At 38.4% G+C, this 19,538-nt stretch overlaps 1 protein-coding gene and 1 pseudogene across 1 annotated transcript; one reads left to right on the forward strand and one right to left on the reverse strand.

The window, feature by feature from the left end:
• Positions 1 to 1,711: 1,711 nt before the first annotated feature.
• LOC143563032 (uncharacterized) lies at positions 1,712 to 10,595 on the forward strand. Its single transcript, XM_077050675.1, has 15 exons — positions 1,712 to 1,849; positions 2,370 to 2,428; positions 2,640 to 2,748; positions 2,973 to 3,079; positions 3,172 to 3,240; positions 3,366 to 3,926; positions 4,024 to 4,571; positions 4,862 to 4,926; positions 5,175 to 5,243; positions 5,631 to 5,710; positions 6,044 to 6,148; positions 6,237 to 6,376; positions 6,451 to 6,579; positions 6,658 to 6,810; positions 10,386 to 10,595. Exons 2-15 carry the CDS (start codon positions 2,396 to 2,398, stop codon positions 10,540 to 10,542), a joined length of 2,325 nt encoding a protein of 774 aa, XP_076906790.1. The 5' UTR covers positions 1,712 to 1,849; positions 2,370 to 2,395; the 3' UTR covers positions 10,543 to 10,595.
• Positions 10,596 to 11,466: 871 nt separating this feature from the next.
• On the reverse strand, positions 11,467 to 13,505 carry LOC143563048 (pentatricopeptide repeat-containing protein At2g46050, mitochondrial pseudogene; annotated as a pseudogene).
• Between the last annotated feature and the right edge of the window lie 6,033 nt (positions 13,506 to 19,538).

Raw genomic sequence — 19,538 nt, forward strand, 5'->3', positions numbered from 1 at the left:
AGGGTACATGCACCAATCGGCCGGTGTGCCAATGGCTGAGTGTTATGTGCCTTATGTCTAAGGCTTGATACAAAACTACTTTCGAGCCGGGGGTCTCACCGGAAGTAGCCTCTCTATTCCTATGGGGTAGAGGTAAGGTTGTCTACATCTTACCCTCCTCAGACCCTACTATAGCTTTGCTATTGGTGGGATATACTGAGTACGATGATGATGATGATGATGATGATGATATGAATAATTTAAACTCTATTTCAAGACTTTGGAGTTTGGCCCAACATCATTAACCGAACTTTGATCATGAATCTAAATTTGAATTTAAATAAAAAGTAGACTTCATAAATAAAAAAAGTCTGCAACCAAAGCGTAAGAGAGACGAGAATGGATGGCAACGTAGCAGTATGGTGTAATATAGCTACACAATATGCAATTATTTTCTTTATGAACTCTAAAACCAAGCGATTAGGACAATCAAGTTAAGCATGGCAAACTAGTACTGGTTTAAATCAACAAAAGTAAAAATTAGTTTTGGACTTGATATGAAAAACACTATGCATGTAATATAGATTATATGTTGAAGTTAATATGGACAAAGCTAGAAGAGAGATGACAAATCATTCGAACAAGATTGCAAGATTGCACATATGCCAAACTAATATGAAACATTTATCGACAGTATTTATGTATCAAACATTGTTTCATGTGAAATTATTTATTATTATCTAATCTTTTCCCCCAATTTAATACAAACAATCATAAATTATTTATTTTTTTAAGCAATGCTCTCCGAACTCACCATTAATTTAAAATTGATAAATACATGCTCTAGACCTACGTACATTTGTTATTTTATAGTGATAGTAATAGTACATACCCACCAAAATAAGGTCATGATGAGATATAAAACAACCGTATCTATATTACAAATAATAAAAAGGTCAGAAAATTGTCAAAATAAGCATTTATGAAAACAAATTTCAAGTTTTAGGTATTATAAAACTAGTTGTGATGAGTAGTTTGTAAATCAATTAAAACTTTCCGAGTGTCTTTAGACTAACCGTAACGAGCACGTTCACTAATGATTTACTCGTCACGACTATATAAGTTCCATGCCTCATAATCAACGTCCACGAGTAATTCATAATTCCTTTAGTTGCGACGAGTAGATTATATTATTATAAGGTTAAACTTGTCGCGACAAGCTAACTACTAATAAACTATTCATGTAGGGAATGTAAACCGGGTAAACTAGTCGTCGCGACTAAAGGCCTTATAAAATTACTCGTGTGCGTTGATTACGAGGCATGAAACTTATTTAGTCGTTACAAGTAACTGATTACTGTACGTGCTCGTTACGGTTAGTTTAAGGACACGCGACAAGTTTTAATTGGTTCTACAAACTACTCGTCACAACTAGTTTATAATACCTATTTCTGAAATTTTTTACAAATGATACCTAAAAATTAAAATTTGTTTTGATAAATGCTTATTTCGGAAATTTCCTAAAATATATCATGAGAAGATTAATTAATTAATACTGTTGACTATATTATGTGGACTCGGTCTGACACCAAAAGTCAAGAATCATATACAATTATTAGTATATTCCTAATAATAATATACATGTCAACATTCAATTGCAGGATTAATCATACGGCCTCAAAAATGAAAACCCATTATTCGATTCTGGGTTTTCTTTTATATTCCGATCGATTCTACCTTTTTATTATTATTATTATTATTTATTTGACTACTTTAGTCGTTGGCTCGCATGAAGATGGTTCTTATATAATTTCAAGCTTCACATACGGTAAAACTTCCATCACACCATATGACTGGCGTTATATCAGAGGTAACCATCGTTACGTTAATTACTTGATTAATTATTTCAAATTGTGCGTATTGTTTCGACTGATTAATGTGTAGTTGACTTTAGTTGACCAATGGTGTGACTAAATAATTTATTATGATTATAAATTAGCTAAACGCGTAGGGGTGTAAACGATACGAGCTGTGCCCAAGCTTGTGTAGGTTCGAGCTCATATTTCTAAAGCTCGAACTTGATTCGTGAGCATTTTGTCAAGCCTGAGTTCAAGTTGTTCATTTATAATTATATATAATATATTATACGGTATTTAATTATATTTGTCATATGTTTATATATAATAATAGTTATCAATAAATAAATTAAATAATATATATATATATATAAAGCTCGTTTAGGCTCACGAGCCGGCTCGGGCTCAATATGTGAAGCACGGGCTCGAGGTTGTTTATTAAACGAGCCTTAATAAAAGCTCAAGCTTGTTTAAGCTCGGTTTGAATCATAATATTGCCAATAGTTTTCAATCTGATAATGAGTTTTCTTGCAGTTGATTTGCCGACGTCGTTTTCTTCAATGACTCTTGATATAGAGTCTGATGTACACCTTGTAAGTATGATTTTGTATTATATTAACTTGAACAAGTGGAACTTCATCCATTTTAGGTCCTGTCAGTTTTATAACAACCATCTTCTCCAATAATAAAATGCAACACTTGACTTGGACATATAGTTTGATAAAAATATTTTTTTACTACTCAAATGTTGGTATTGAAATATATTTTACTTTTTGGAACCTTTTTTTTTTTTTTAATTTCCAGGATAAAGATCATGTTAAGCAGGCCGATATATATAATCTACCAATTATTTGTGTTCGTGAAGGCAGCCCTCCTCTGCCTGATGCATATAATACCTCTATAAATGGTTTAGGTACAATGGCAAACTCTTTTGTTCAACATAATAATATACTTATGCACAATGTGCTAAATTTTCATGTATCGCATGATTACCGAATTTTACAAGAAACTTGCAAAGCGTGACTGGCTACATAATTTTGTTACAATTTTCATGGAATGCGTATTTGAAAACATGGTTGTTTCTGAATGACTTGTATTTAAGGTTTGTAAACGAGTTATTTCCACTCGATTTTGCAGTGTTGGACCCTATTTCTTATGAATCTTTGGCAACACAAAGTCTCCAATTTGCACAGAAATGTTATCCTATGCAGAAAAATATTCTTTTAAGACTAACAAATGAGCAGGTTGGCTTTTCCTTTATAGTTTCCCAATATATGTATATATATGTGTGTGTGTGTGAGTGCATTGGTAACTAAGATGGCATGTTGTTTTACAGATTTCTTCAGGTGTATGGTACTTTGGCTTATTTAATGGCATTGAATCAACAAGTATCCAATCGAAGATGGTAACATTAACACCGTTCTTTTAAGCCATTAAAATGTGTATCTATGGGAGAATGCTTATTTTTTTATTATCAAATATCAATATCATACTTCTTTGTTAATGCGATTATATACCTTTTTGTTATAGATAAATGGAGGATCGTGGTTTTCTTTTAGAGGGAACGTGAGCATTGAAGATTGTATGGGCCAATCTATCTCGGGCCAGTTCTGTAACCAAACCACTGACCAACTTTCTTGCATTGACCACAATTCAACACAAGGAAACTTAGTTTCTTGTGGAAACAACTACGAAAGCTCATGCAGTGGTCCAAACGAACCAAAAGTGTACACTTTGGACTTGTTTGGAGTTTCTGAAACGATAACTATCTCAACTTCAAAAGTCAAAGTCAACCAAAGTCAACTCTCAGACGGGTCAAGTAATCTTAGTAGTATTGGTTTAATGTGTTACGTTAGGCATGGTGCAATGGCGTCATCATCAGTTCATGATTATTCTGGTAATATCATTGATGCGCCTTTAGCTATACAAGCGCCAAAAGTTGGGCGGTGGTATATTACCATTTTACCCCTGGACCTCTCAAATGGAACAATGGGGAACGTGAATGTTTGCTATTCGCTGACGTGGCAAATGCATCAGTGTCCTCAAAATAAAGCTGGTGTCAACTGTACGTGGGAACAATACATGCTCCAGGTTCATTATAAATATAAATAGCTCAACTTAATATCATATTGACCCATTGACTGTAGTTTGATGCGGTTTTGACTTTTAAATGTTCTTTTATCTGCAGACAATTTTGAGGAAGAACCCCTCTCTTCCTTTTGAATCATATTATATACCCGCAACCGATAATGTATCTTCACGTTCACCTAATTTTCTTCTCGAGCCTCTTCTTAGCTACAACTCACTCAAACAAAGTCAAAGTCAAAGTCAAGATTTTGCGTGGACGTATTTCGTAGTAGACATCCCATTGGGTGCAGTTGGAGGAAGCATGCATGTTAAAATAAATTCAGATGCTAAATTAAATTATGAAATTTATGCATTATACGGTGGCTTACCATTGGAAGACAAATGGGATTACTTTTATGTGAATTCAACTAGTAACAGTAATGGTTCTATGTTCTTTAAGCTGTACGATTCAGATGAAAAGAATATTGGTTTTTATATTGTCTATGCTAGAGGAGGGACTTGGGGTTTTGGTATAAGGCATTTGACTTCTTCTAGTCAAAGTCAAAGTCAAACTACTATGGCGATTTTGGTAGAAAGATGCCCCAGAAGGTGTTCTTCTCATGGAACATGTCAAAATGCTGTTGAAATGAGTGGATTGTCACTCTACAGGTATATTTCATATACCACTGCTCATCGTATGTCAATAAAGCTTGGTATTTTAGATTGTGCATGCAAATTGTAACTTTTTTTTTATTTATCTTTTGGGATTTTCCAAGTTATTATCCTTTTATCATAAAATGTCAAGATTCCCATTTTTTTGTTGGCAACATTTAAAAAGATAGGTCAAACACTTTCTTGAAATTACATCTAGTCAAAAGTTACATTTATGGCTCAAAGATATTATTCTTGTTTGCTCATTTTCTTCGACTGATATAATTTATCATTGTAATTTATTTCAGTTATTGTGACTGTGATCGTACCCATGGAGGCTTTGATTGTAGCATTGAACTTGTCTCCCATCGAGGTAATATAAATGATCAAATGTAAAATGGCGTTTTTGATTTTCGTTAAGTGGAGGGACCCACTGTCACACCTTCATATTCATGTGATGATATATGTAGATGTGGGACCTATGAAGTATTTAGATTCTTTGTTGTGTTTTCGTCAAGGAGGGGTGTGGGGTGAATGTCGATGCCCTGCCAGCTGTCCCCCTGCATCGAGTATGATATACAGATATAGTGCTTAGATATAAGCTACAAACCATATATGCAGGATGGGCAAAACATCGACATTCACGGGGTTCTGAATTCGGTTCCCAGCCTTTTAAGCATGCATATAGTGGTATGTATAATAGCTTATCAGTACTCTTGATATCAAAATACTTCCAACATTATGTGAAGTTACCAAAATACCCTTTGTGCTTTCATTAATGCGGGATCTTTAAACATAGCACACATATTAGTATTCAAGGGTAATTTTGGAATCTTATAAAAATTAAGACGAACAATTAGGGAGGGTATATGCATTTCATCTCGCTGTTACTAAGTTTCCCCTTATAAAATCTAGAAACCTTGTAACTTACGTGAAGTTACCAAATTACCCTTAAGTCTATTACAATACGGTTGGATCCTTTACATAGTACAAACAATAATCGACAAGGATAATCATGGAAACTTTAAGAATGTTTTCAGTGAGCCTAATGTAAACATGTCCCTTGAAATGTTGTAGGGCATATACTGCAATCGGTTTCGCTTATTGCATCAAATGCTGCATTCGTGTTTCCTGCTTATTGGGCCCTACGTCAGAAGGTAATGATACGTTAAGATAAATTTTTGCATATTTTTTAAATACCTAAGATACCCTTTTGATGGAAATAAACTTGTTCCATGTGAACCTAATTCAAGTGTATTGACTATTTGACTGTTTTCAGTTTCATAGATCAGATTACTTTTTCAAAGAAAGTACACTTTCTGTAACCATTTTTTATTTCATGTTGTGGAACTTATATACAACTTGTAATTTAATCTGTTTATCAATATGTTTGACTTTGAAAAGTCAAAACCGTTATCTCCTATCGTATTTGTTTACATATCAATATATCATCTGAACATAATAAATATGCGGACTTCTGTTAAATGCAGGCATTTGCAGAATGGGTGCTCTATACATCTAGTGGTATCTCAAGTGGCTTATATCACGCATGTAACGCTGGCATCTGGTGCGCGCTATCTCTTCATGTTTTGCAGGCTAGTAAAAATACTAAAATCTCTTATTTTGACTTAAAACACAACTGTTATGAACTTGTCACAAAATGTGTTTTTAATATTTTTTCAGTTCTTGGATTTCTGGCTTACATTCATGTCAGTAGTGAGCACATTTGTATACTTAGCCGCCATCAATGAAGCTTCAAAGAGGACAATTCATATAGCTGCTGTAATCCTTACAGCACTCATAGCAGAAACAAGAGCAACAAGGTATGCTTTACGCGTTGTCCCATTTGCATAAAAAGTTGTACAACCTTATTCATCGGTCGGTTTCCTTTTCACAGATCCTCCAACATTTTTCTTGTGGTAGCAATTGGAGCAGTCGGTCTTTTTGCTGGTTGGTTGATCGAGTTCTTCACCCGTTTTAACCGATTCTCGTTTTCTGCACAACCTTTTATGAATATGATTCACAGGTGAGAATGTTACAATAATAGATATGCATCTTTTGGTTACAAAGGTGCAATCTCATGGGAATTTACTAAATGTGGCAGGTGGCAAACGCTTAAAGGACGGTTTCATAACTTTATAAAAACGCTTGTTAGACGCTTTCGGTGGTTTTTTGTGCTTGCGGGATTTGTTGCATCATCAATGGCTGTCGTAAGCTGGAGTCTTGAATCAAATGAAAGTAACTGGTTTTGGCACAGGTTAGTTGATACCTAATATGATAATATAGTAACAGGGCCCACATGTGGGAAATGAACATTTTATGGGTCCGATTACATATTTTACTTATCAGACCCATAAAATTGTTGTTTTATGTGTCGAGAAAGATCGGAGATTTCTTAAATCTTACATTTGTAAGAAATATGATTTTATCTCGATAATGTTTTGTAAGGCCCCCCGACCCGGGTGCCCTACTTTCTCGCTGGTTGGATTTACTCATTCACATAATTCGTAAAATCAAAGTTAATTAAAACATTTCGCGGAACATAAACGTCAATCATTCTTACATAACATAAGTACTTGTCTTAAACAGAAAGAACATAAGTCTTAAACAGAAAATATAAATAACACGTGTCTCTTCTTTCCTTCAATGTCAGTCTTCCTTTATCAGCCATGTTTCTCTCTCAAGCCACCTGTCTCATCCTACTCACCTGCGTGCATACTAAAAGTCAGCTACGCTGAGTGAGTTCTATATAATTAGTGCATACTAAAAGTCAGCTACGCTGAGTGAGTTCTAGTTAATTAATTAATATACAACACATTCACGTCCATACTTATACGCGTCCGAAAATACGTATTTCGTACTTTACTTGCTATAACTCATTCATATACACTTTACGTACATACGTACATATTTACACATCTTCTTTACTACTTTCCTAAGGTATACCATAAACTATGCTACTTCTACTATCTCGGATATTATTTGGGTCTGGTCCCTTAATCTCAGATATTTGCAAGGGTCTGATCCCTTCTATCCCAGATATTAATAGGGTCCGGTCCCTCTAAATCTCAGATATTATTAGGATCTGGTCCCTACTATCTCAGATATTATTAGGGTCTGGTCCCTTCTATCACAATCTTAGATATTATTAGGGTATGATCCATTTGTCTCGTTTAACCATACAACCATACATGCCCCGTCAACTATCCATACGTTCATTTCATACCTTCATTATCGTACATGCATACTTTACCTGTCTCATGTATATATACAATACACACACATATATATATATCCATACGTTCATATTATACTTTCATTATCGTATGTGCATACTTTACTTGTCTCATGTATATATAATATACATATATACACATCCTATCATATAAACATTAGATAATAATAGAAATCAATGCACAATCATACACGTATCTTACACTTATCACTTAGGATAAGCGTTTCAACTATCACATAGGAGTATGCACACAACCCCGAAAAACATCACAGAGAAAGGGGCTAGAACTCACCTGGATCCTGTTGCGTTCACCGTTAATAGTAATTCCTTTCTTCAATTGAGCTCAACTAACTGTTAATAATGTACACGCATTAATCCTCTATAATTTCTTATCATTCATTTCTAAAGTTAACGGGGTTAACTTTTAAATTAACTGAGCCGACATATAACCTTCTTAAACCGATCTTATTTATTTAATATACAGTAGAAACTCGATAAATTAATACTCGATTATTTAATAAACTCTCTAAGATAATATTTTTTGCCGGTCCCGACTCGGGGATAGAGTGCTAAATTAATAATTCGCTAAAATTATAAGATAATACATTTTTGATAATTTCTTTAGACCCCATATAAAATATAAATTAATAATTCCTTATATATAGCATATTACATGAATGATTTATGAAGGTTTCTTGAAAAATGACTCAATTGTCTTTTGTTTTTTGTTGAAATCAATTTCCCCTTGAATCTCGTCTCTAATTTTTCTTAGCATGGTAAGAACTTCTGGTGTTGTTTTCTCATAGCTCAACAAGAAATTGTTTAATGTGATTGCCGCTTTAATAGCTTCGTTTCGCGAAGGGGGCTCCATTGTAGAACTTTCATCATCTTCTTCATCAATATCATCTTTATTAATTCCAATAACGCTTTCAATAATTTCTTCATCAATCAACAACTGTGCAACTATATTTTCTTCTGGGTGAGTCAGAACATTCTACTATAAATTAATAAAATATTAATTAATATATAAATTAATAATTATTAATTTATCGATGAATTAATAACTTTTTTAATTAATAAATTTTGGTGGTCCCAAGTGTATTATTTTATAGAGTTTCTACTGTACTTGGCCTTATCTTATTAACGAACCGTCTTTATTAGTTTGCATTCTTAGCGATATTTATTGTTATCGTATTTATGTTTATTATTATATTATTCCATTACTATTATATAATTATATATCTTCGTACGTTATCCTTCGTTCGTACGTTCCTTTCAATTTCTCCAAGTACACGGGCTTTTACATTTAAGTGTTTCTGAACGGGTCCCATAAATCATTGGTTTGGCATAAGGCGAGTTACGGGTTCCGGTTTCATTTATCTTATATCCTTTACTTTTACCTTTCAAGTCTAATATTATTATTATCATTATCACTAACAACTTATTATTATTATTATTATAATAAATTTATCATTTAGGTATTAATGTTATTGTAATACAACCTTTATTTATTTATTATATATATATATATATATATATATATATATATATATGCATTATCTTCACTTTGTTATTATTAATTCACGTTCTCATACATTTACAAGTTAACGTTTTCTTAATCGAGTTCGGGTCCTAAACGAGTCGTGTCTCGGCTTCGGATCTCGCTTAAGCTTCATACCCAACTTACATTTATTATTATTATTATTATTAGATTTAGTTATTATTATTATTATTATTATGTAAACCCACCCCAACCCCACTCATCCATTCCATCACCCGTACCCCACCCCCACTTTCACTCTTCATCTTCTTCCCTCCCTTAATCCTAACAACCACCGCCGCCCCTCTGAATCCGGCCACTTATCAACGAATTGCACGGGGATTCGCATAAGGATTTTTGCATAAACTTCTTCACAAAGACTTTTTCGCATGGAATCGTTTCGCTTGGCATACCGGAATTTTCGCTTCGCACGGAATGCGAATTCATTGTTTCGCTCAAGATGCGAATTTCCCTGTTTCGCTCGGGATGCGAATTCGATGATTCGCTCGAGATCTAGGTCAGTTCTGTTTGAGCCGTTCGCTGTCAATATGAGGGACAAGGAGCAGGTCGCACCTTGGGTCTGTTTGGTCTCGTCCATGACGAGTTCATTAATGTCGGTTTGGTCTCGGTTCATTGTGTTTGTCTTATAGACTCGTTTGTTTATGTATTATTAATTTTCTTAACGAAAAGAGAACGAAATGAACACGAATGAAATGTTTACCTTTCAATGCGAAGATACTAGATCTTGGATGGATTAAAGATGAAACGCGTGCACTGAGTGTATGGGTGTGTGGACAATGATTGGGAACGATGATGAAATGATAAAGGAATTAGGGTTTAATGGTTTAAATAGGCTAAGCCGAAAGGCTTTTAGACCCATAACATGCTTAAGTCCAATAACCCTCCACTAATGTTATCCATCCTCTACATAATGTTTAATTAATTTAAATTAACGTTTCTCGACTTTTTAAATTAAAATAAACCGACTTATTTTATTTATCATTTATTTAATGAAACGCAGTCGTTACATGTTTTGATTACAAGTGTTTGTTTGTAGCGTGTGGCATGTTTCGATATACACGGCTTCCTTCTTTTTTCTCTGCTCAAAAGTCGATATAATTGACTGTGAGAATCAAGGGTCTACAAACAGAGATTATCAGTTGACTCGACAAGATTCTCTCTCGAGAGGTGAAGACCGGCAAGCCTGTACTTAGCTTATGGTTCAACAATTTTTTATAAGGTGAGTTAATCATTAAAATTACTTCGCACACCGTCACATATGCTGTATGGGGTTGTTTGTAGTTAATACTACAATGGTGTGAGAAGTAATTTTAATGGTTTATAAATCACCTTCACAAATTGATAGAAGAAACAAACATGTAAATGAGAGAGAAAAATGGATAGATTGTTGTCATTTATGTAAACTTATGGGGGGCTCTTAGCAAATTCAAATTTTTTTTATATAATTCTTATCTTTTAGAGTTTTAGATCTTTTTGCACACAATGTTTTAAAAATCGGTTTGTTACTCATATTGGATTGGGCTAAAAAATGATATAACCGGTTGAACCGGGTTATGTAGTTTACCTTGTAATTTGATATAATTGTAACTTCAACTCAAAAATAACCCAAAAACATATGATTCCATAATAAAATATAATCCAAAAGTTAATCCGTAATTAAAAAATAATACAATACTACTTGTTTTTCAAAAAATAATCCAAAAGTATACTCGTTTCAATGATAATCGCTAGACTAAAAGTATTTTTTTTTAAATACAAGCCACAAAAATATCAAAAATCTCTTGGGGTTTAAACCGGTATTTTAGAAAAAACCGCCGTTCGATGTTCTAGCAAACCGCTCAAAAATACCGGGCTCAAAATACCAGCCTGATATGCAAAACTCGATATTACCGGTTCAACTGGCCGGTATGAACCAGTATTTAAAACACTGCTTGCACATATTTACTTCTTAATGTTCAGGAATACCATGATCCTTACTTATTGAATACGGAAGCCACATAACCAACCGTCCCTTCAAGTAGTCCGCGGGTTTCAAGATACTTAAAGCGTTCATAGTTATTACCGAAAGGGTATAATCGTCATGTCCACAAAGATCCATTTTGTCACCTGCTGTCATTTCAAGTTTCCACAACCTCTAACCAACTAAATCCCGGTTCCTTTGAACCACAGTTATCTCGCATCATCTCCCGAACCATGACCACATCAGACCATTTACCATAACTCGCGAGCGTTTCAGACATGACGGCATAGTTCACATTCTTGTTTGGCTCCAACTTTAAAAGTTTTTCACCTGCCCATTTTGCCAAATTACTATTTTTATAAACTTTACAATGTCCAATGAAAGATCCTAGAGTCTCCGGTCCAGGCAGCATTGGCATTTTAGTTAAAACATTATGCGCCTCGTCAAGTTGACCAGCTCGACCGAGAAGGTCAACTAGGCAAGTGTAATGCTCGTGCTCGGGCGTAATCTTGTAATCTTTGGTCATTGATTCAAAGTAATGTAGACCCTCGGTTACTAATCCACCATGGCTGCATGCAGAAAGAACACCAAGAAACATTATTCTATCAGGTTTTAATACGCTTTCTAACACCATTTTCTTGAAAAGATTAATCGCTTTTCTTGAAAGACCATGAAACACGTATGCTTGAACCATGGAAGTGTAAGACACGAGATCGGGTTTGTTAATCGAGTTAAATGATTCGAAAGCAGAATTTATGCTCCCGGATTTGGAGTATGCGTTCACAAGAGAATTAGAAACCGATAAAAACGATATAATCCCACTTTTTAACGCGTAAGAATGAACTTGAAGGATCTGAATGGTCAACGATAGATCCCCGCACAAGCTAACGACACTAGCTAGAGTTAGCTCATCTGGGAAAATATCTTCTTGTAACATTTTTTTAGTAGCTTTACGCCTTCCTTACCGTCGCCGCATTGTCCATAATCCACAACCATAGTGTTCCAAGAGACCACGTTTCTTCGAGGCATTTCATCAAATACCCGGCGTGCATCGACAACGCTTTCGTTCTTCGCATACATGTCAACAAGCGTATTAGCCACCACCACGTCCCGATCAAACCCGAATCTAAATATCATACCATGAATTTGCTTTCCCAGTTCACAATACTTTAAACTAACACAACAATTCACCAGACTCGTATACGTGAACTCATCCCCCTTAACCCCCTCAAACCGCATCATCGAGAAGATCCCAAAACTATCACCCGTTAACCCGTTTAACGCGTAGCACGACGCCATCACATTCCACAAAACCAAATCTTTCTCCACCAAATCATCAAACACCCGCCTCGCTTCTACAACAAACCCGACTTTAGCATACATATCCACAACACAACTACTCACATAACAATCTTTACAAAACCCCCATTTCACTATACAACAATGGAACTGCATACCCACCTCAACCCGTCCCGTTTGAATCGACATCGTGACTAAATTCAAACAAGTAACACGATCCGGGCCGACCTTATCCAACATCATTCTTCTAAAATAACAAAACCCCATATCCGAATCACGGATCAAAGTGTTCCACGTCACCACATTTCTCACAAGCATTTCGTCGAACAGTTGGCGGGCGTTACTCGAGTTCTTGCATTTGATGTAAAAACTCAACAATTGATTTTGTAATGATAAGATGTAATGATACCCCAGCTTAATTATAGGTGAATGTAACTGTTTTCCCAAGAAACCCTTTGAATCTGAGGTCTTGAAAGCATTAGAAATGAAAGAAAGATTGATGCTTTGAAACCGATTCGGTTTTCGGTTATTTTTGGCGGGTTTATTTGGTACTGTAACTTGGATTGTTAACTGTTTTTTGAAATGGATGGCAGCATTTTGTTTTAACTGGTGTTAGAGCATCATCATCAAATTGTATTAATAATAATTTAGATTACTATTGAATACATGTAATAGATTAATGATAGGATGGAGTGATATATGTGGTGACTGGATCTAGGAAAGAAATTTCACATGAGTTGAAAGAGGGTTGGTGTCAAAATTCATAGGGGTCAGACGAGATTTTTATATATATATATAGGGGATGATTCAAATGAGAACCCCTTGCTAAACTAAAACGTATGAAAACTCCAATTGACCAATTACAAAATTTCTTACTTTTTTCATTTCTTTTTCCATGTAAGGGTATTATTGTAAACTAGAAATATTTATTCTCACAATTCATATTTACGATATTTATTTATTTTTGACTAAATTCCAGATTTATCTCCCAGCAATTTGAATTTGATTTGAATAAATCTTCTCAATCCATTAAATTCTTGAATGATACTAGAACTTGGTTTACGTTTTTGGTCTTTCAAATTCCTTCCCTAGAGAAATCCAATACCCTCTGATCTTGAATATTAAAATCTTGTGGGCGTGGCGATTTAGATTTGTTGAGTGTGCTGAACATCTCTTGACCGACAACCCTTTGATATCTACATTCTTCTCAATTGTTGGTTTTTGGTTCAATAACATATTAACTAATCATCGGTTAACAATTGATGGATATTCTTTATTAGTAGATGGAAGCAATATGTCAACAAAGGTAGGCATCATTTAATTTGTCCAATACATGGATTGAAGAAAACATGAATTCAGATGGAGCATTTTTCATATGCTAACAATATGTCGAATAATATGTATCGAGAAACCTCAATCGTGGTTTGTCTTTTTTTTTTTTTTTTGTTTTTTTTTTCCATTTGTACTTAAGATCAAGAAGGACATGAGCATGCATATATGTACCTAGTATAAGATACATATATGTATTCTACCAATAATTTCATCTTTTCTTGGATCAATTTTTTAAGATACATATATGTACCCTCGCATGATACGTACATGTAACCTAGTAGGATACATATATGTAGCTTTCAAACTACACTGACGTCAATGAATATTTGGGTTTTTTTTATCGTTTCTTGTATTAATTCTTTAAATGTGTATATGAAGAGGTATGTACCCGCCTCAACACCGAGCAAGGCGGGTCAACCCACAAGATAAAGACATTATGAAGGCACAAAGCCAAAACCTATGCGCATGGCGCATACAAAACATGCTCAGGCATCATATGCCCAGGCACACATATGCTCGCGCATCACATATGCGCGCGGCGCATCAGTGCGCGGCGCATATCACATGCCCGTGCATATCACATCTGCCCAGGCACACATATGCTCGCGCATCACATATGCGCGCAGCGCATCAGCGCGCGGCGCATATCACATGCTCGTGCATATCACATCTGCGCATGAAATATCTGCGCGTGAGAATAAAGAGAAGACCTCGCGCATCCTCAGGGTGGGCGCATATCATACGTGCACATAATCAACCTCGTCCTTATCCAAATCAGGATTAGGGCAACCTTGATTGTGCACATCAGACAACCTTCCAGAAGGCATCTTTTTAAGGAGTAAGAATATGCTGATGTTGACAGCTGCCAAATGAAATGTCGACAACTCAGCATGACACATGTGTTACCACGTGATTTCAACCAACGAGAAAGCGCCAGGTGTCCCAGAGGACACGTGGCGCAGTGCGATTGGAGGAGGCCAACGAGGTTGAGCCCAATCAGCGGAAACCCTAGCATTATAAATACAGCATCAACTCCACTTTGATGACACATTCATACTCAATCATTGACAGTTACAGGCAGTGATATCACATTCAATCATATTGAATTACATTCATTCACAGTCAGTGACATACAAACACACAGTCTCACAATCAGAGGGTATTCAGCTATTAAGCAATACTCTTGAGATTCCCTTACACACATTATCATCTTCTCCACAATATACTGATTCTCACGCCGGAGGGTTACCCCAAAGAGGACCCCTCTGTCCCTTTCTGAGGGGTAAGTAACGGCGCTGTTCATTTTGTAGGTGGAAGAGCACGGATCCAGAAGAACCATCGGTGAAATAGTATAACCACACCCGAGGAAAAGTAGATCTGCTACCAGTGAGTAGATCCACGTTTCTTCATTGGCGCCATCCACTGTTACAAACGGCAATCAGATCTCATCAGATCTATAAAAAAAAAAATCAATCACCATGGTTTCTGGCGTTCGTAACGTTGATCAAGCTCTGGAGGATATTGAACGTGAGGGTGTTAACGACGGACAGCAGGTTCTGAGGGTTCCGCGTGATTCTACGCGTACCACCAGCAACCGTCCCTTCGTCACAACCCCTCACGGCCAGACTGAAACTCCTCCAGACGATCTCACGTTACAAAATATGGCCGGCGCGAAACTGAAAGGACCAATGGGTCCAGAAGAAGAAACAAATGATTCGAATGAATGGCTCATAAACGAGCAGCGGCGTCTGATGGAAAAGTACAATGAAATGGTCAAGCAGAAGAAGCTAGCCGACCAAACACAAAGGCAAGCTTTTGATAAGCAGACTACAAAAAGGCCGCGCGCAGCCGGAAGAAGGACATTCTGTTCACACTGCACACACTGAGTTCAGTGATGAAGAAGTGCATAGCATGAGGAAGACGCGGGATACTCATGCAGGAGGCTCACAGCTCCGTGCGCCTGTGAACATGGCGCCTGGAGCCAGAGCCGATCTGGATCTGCACATGCCGTACAGCCTACCAGTCAGAGGGCAAGTGGACGTAACCACACCCTACAGACCAGCCATCTTGGTGAAACACTCAAAGTTCACTGCGCGCATCGCGCAGGCTCCCATCCAGCATAAGACCAAGATGCCAAGTGGTTTGGGTAAATATGACGGCACGACAGATCCAGACGATTTCTTGCAAGGTTTTTACAACACGGGAAACCTAGAGAGCTGGACGATGCCAACATGGTGTCATATGTTTGCTCGCTGCCTAACGGGCGCGGCGCGAGTGTGGTTTGAGAGCTTGCCGACTGGGCAAATTGATGGGTTCGAGGAACTGTTAGAAAAGTTCCAAGCCCACTTCGTACAGCAGCGCAGGCACACGCGCGATCCTGATGACATCATGCACTGCATACGCAGGAATGATGAAACGATTGAAGATTACATCACTCGGTTCAATCAGGAGTCTCTGGCAATCGGAGGTATAACCGAGCAACTCCTGCGCGTGGCCTTTATACAAGGCGCGCGCAGTGATCAATTACGACGAGCTCTCGTAAGCAAAGATGGCATGCCCACCACGTGGGCCAAGTTAATGGAGGCATCGCGAGTTTTCGCGAGAAATGAGAAACAGATTGCCCAAGATAGGGCAAGAGAAAGAGCGCATCAGGCTGAATCACCGCGCAGCAAAGAGAAGAGGGCCAAACAGAACTCTGTATGGTCCAGGTTGCAGCCAACAAGTTTTTCTTCCGCAGAAAAGCAAGCGCAACCAAGCTCACCCCAGCCCCAAAAAGATGTTCGTAATCGCGGGGAGGGTGACAAGAGGGAGGGCGGCAGAGACCCAAGCAGACCTCTGCCAAGAATATGGACTCCCCTCACTAAAACACCTTCACAGGTGTTAAGTACTGAGAATGTCCAATTCAAGCCCCCCAAGCAACTACACTACAAGGGACCGCAAAACAGTGGCAAATATTGTGAATTTCACAGGTCCCCGGGCCACAACACCGACGCATGCCATCATTTAAAGGATGCGATCGAGAAGGATGTAAAGTCAGGCAGGCTGGCTCACTTGGTGAAAAACCAAAGAATAGAAGATGAGCAACCGGAAGGAGCCTCTGCCAGCAAGAAATACAAAAGAATCTGTGTGGCTGAGGGGGGACGACAAGGGCAGACGTCAAAAAAGAGAAGCGCGCAAATCCACGGGGATTGGCGCGAGCAGCAAGTCATCTTCCCAAGAATCAGGGGAGGCCCTTCAATAAGCAGTCCTCTCGTCATCACCACACACATTGCTCATTACGAAGTGTCAAAAGTCCTGGTGGACACCGGAAGCGAATCTGACATTATGTATGAGCAATGTTTCAGAAAGTTAGACCCGGCAGACCAAGCGCGGCTCGAAATTGTGAACGCACCAATCTGTGGTGTTTCAAATGAAATCATCCATCCCCTAGGCCAGATTCAGTTTGAATTAACTATGGGGGATGATGAGCACAAGCGAGCCGAAGTTGTCAACTTCTTGGTCTTGCCCACCACGTCATGCCACAATATGATCCTGGGTAGGGGAACGATTGCCCAATTTAATGCTGTACCGTCGCCAGCGCACGGCGCATTGGGGTTCCCTACACCAACAGGCGTAACATTTGTTTACCGCGATCATTTGTGCGCAGTGACAAGTACGCCGCGGGAAGGGAGAATGAAACTTCCAATGGCAGACAATGCGCCAGAGAAGTGGATTTTAAACCCAAAATTCCCAGAGCAAACGGTCACAATTGGCGCTACCATTTCAGACGAAACGAGATTGAGAATGAAAAGGTTGCTCACAAAATACACGTCGGTTTTCGCGTGGCAACACTCCGATATGACGGGGGTCCCGTGAGACTTGGCGCAACATTCTCTTAACACGTTCAAGTCAGTGGAGCCAATTGCTCAGAAAAAGAGAATCATGGGGGATGAAAAGGCGAAGGCCATGAATGAGCAAGTTGAGGACCTGTTGCGCGCAAACATCATCCGCCCGATCCGATACCAGACGTGGGTAGCCAATCCTGTGATGGTAAAGAAAAGCAACGGATCATGGAGGATGTGTATTGACTTCAAGGACCTAAACAAAGCATGTCCGAAAGACTGTTACCCCCTACCAAACATCGACGCAAAGGTGGACTCCGTGGCGCCATTCAACCTCAAATGTTTCCTGGATGCCTACAAAGGCTATCACCAGATTCAAATGGCACCACAAGACGAAGACAAGACGGCCTTCAGGACCGACAAGGGTGTTTTTTGTTACACAAAAATGCCCTTTGGTCTAAAGAATGCGGGCGCCACCTATCAGAGACTTATGGATTCGGTTTTCAGTGAACAAATCGGAAGAAATCTAGAAGTCTACGTTGATGATTTGGTGATCAAGAGCAGGGAGGAGAGACAAATGCTCAAAGACATCGAGGAAACTCTTCAGCGCCTAACGGAAGTTAACATGAAGCTCAACCCGAGCAAATGTACTTTCGGCGCGGAAGAGGGGAAATTTCTTGGTGTAATGGTCACTAAGGATGGTTTCAAGGTGAACCCTGAAAAGGTGGAAGCCATCCTTGACATGCCTTCACCATCCACCATGAAAGAGGTTCAGAAGCTGAATGGTAGACTGGTGTCAATCAACAGGTTCCTAGCGAACCACGCCAGCAAATCTACTCCATTCGTTAACACTTTGAGGAACTGCTTGAAGAAGAGCCAATTCAAGTGGACGCCTAAGGCTGAGCAAGCTTTCACTGAGATAAAAGAATGTCTCATAAAGCTGCCCGCGCTCACAGCTCCACTTCCTGGCGAAACCCTTACATTGTACTTATCAGCTGGAGATCGCGCCATCGGCGCAGTATTATTGGTGGATCGCAAGGGGATCCAAACGCCAATATACTATGTGAGTCAGGTGCTCACAGACCCTGAGACGCGCTATTCCATCATGGAAAAGTTAGTTTTGTCACTAACACACGCGTCGCGCAAGCTCCATAGATACTTCAATGGTCATCCTATTGAAGTTCTGACTGGTTACAACATCCAGCAAGTCTTGCGACGCCCTGCGCTATCCGGAAGGCTGACAAAGTGGGCGCTGGAATTAGGTGAACACACGATCACCTATAAGCCCCGTCCAGCAATAAAGGGTCAAGTTTTAGCGGATTTCATCACGGAAATCCCAGAGGGAAAGATTGAAGAAGCTCAGCACGAGGTAGACCCTCCGCGAGCAAATGATGAAGAAGATGTTTGGAGGCTATTCACTGATGGAGCCTCCAACAGCGAAGGGTCCGGCGCAGGCCTCAAACTGGTGGACCCTGATAATCATGAATATACTTATGCTATTAGGTTGGACTTCAAGAGTACCAACAATGAGGCTGAGTATGAAGCCCTGCTGGCTGGTCTGCGCATTGCGCGCAAGTTTGGAGTTAAAAGGCTAGAGGCCCATGTTGATTCTTACTTGGTAGCTGCTCAGGTCAACGGCCTATATGACGCCAAGGAGAACACAATGCCTCTATATCTAGAGCAGACAAAAAAGCTCGTTGAGCAGTTTGACTTCTTCAGAATCATACACATCTCGCGCAGCGAAAACAAGTCCGCTGACGCGTTGAGTAAAATGGCA

The sequence above is a fragment of the Bidens hawaiensis genome, unplaced genomic scaffold (genome assembly GCF_021521415.1).
Source record: "Bidens hawaiensis isolate Kalapana, Puna unplaced genomic scaffold, B.hawaiensis_p1.1 tig00021201_1, whole genome shotgun sequence".
Lineage (NCBI taxonomy): Eukaryota > Viridiplantae > Streptophyta > Magnoliopsida > Asterales > Asteraceae > Bidens > Bidens hawaiensis.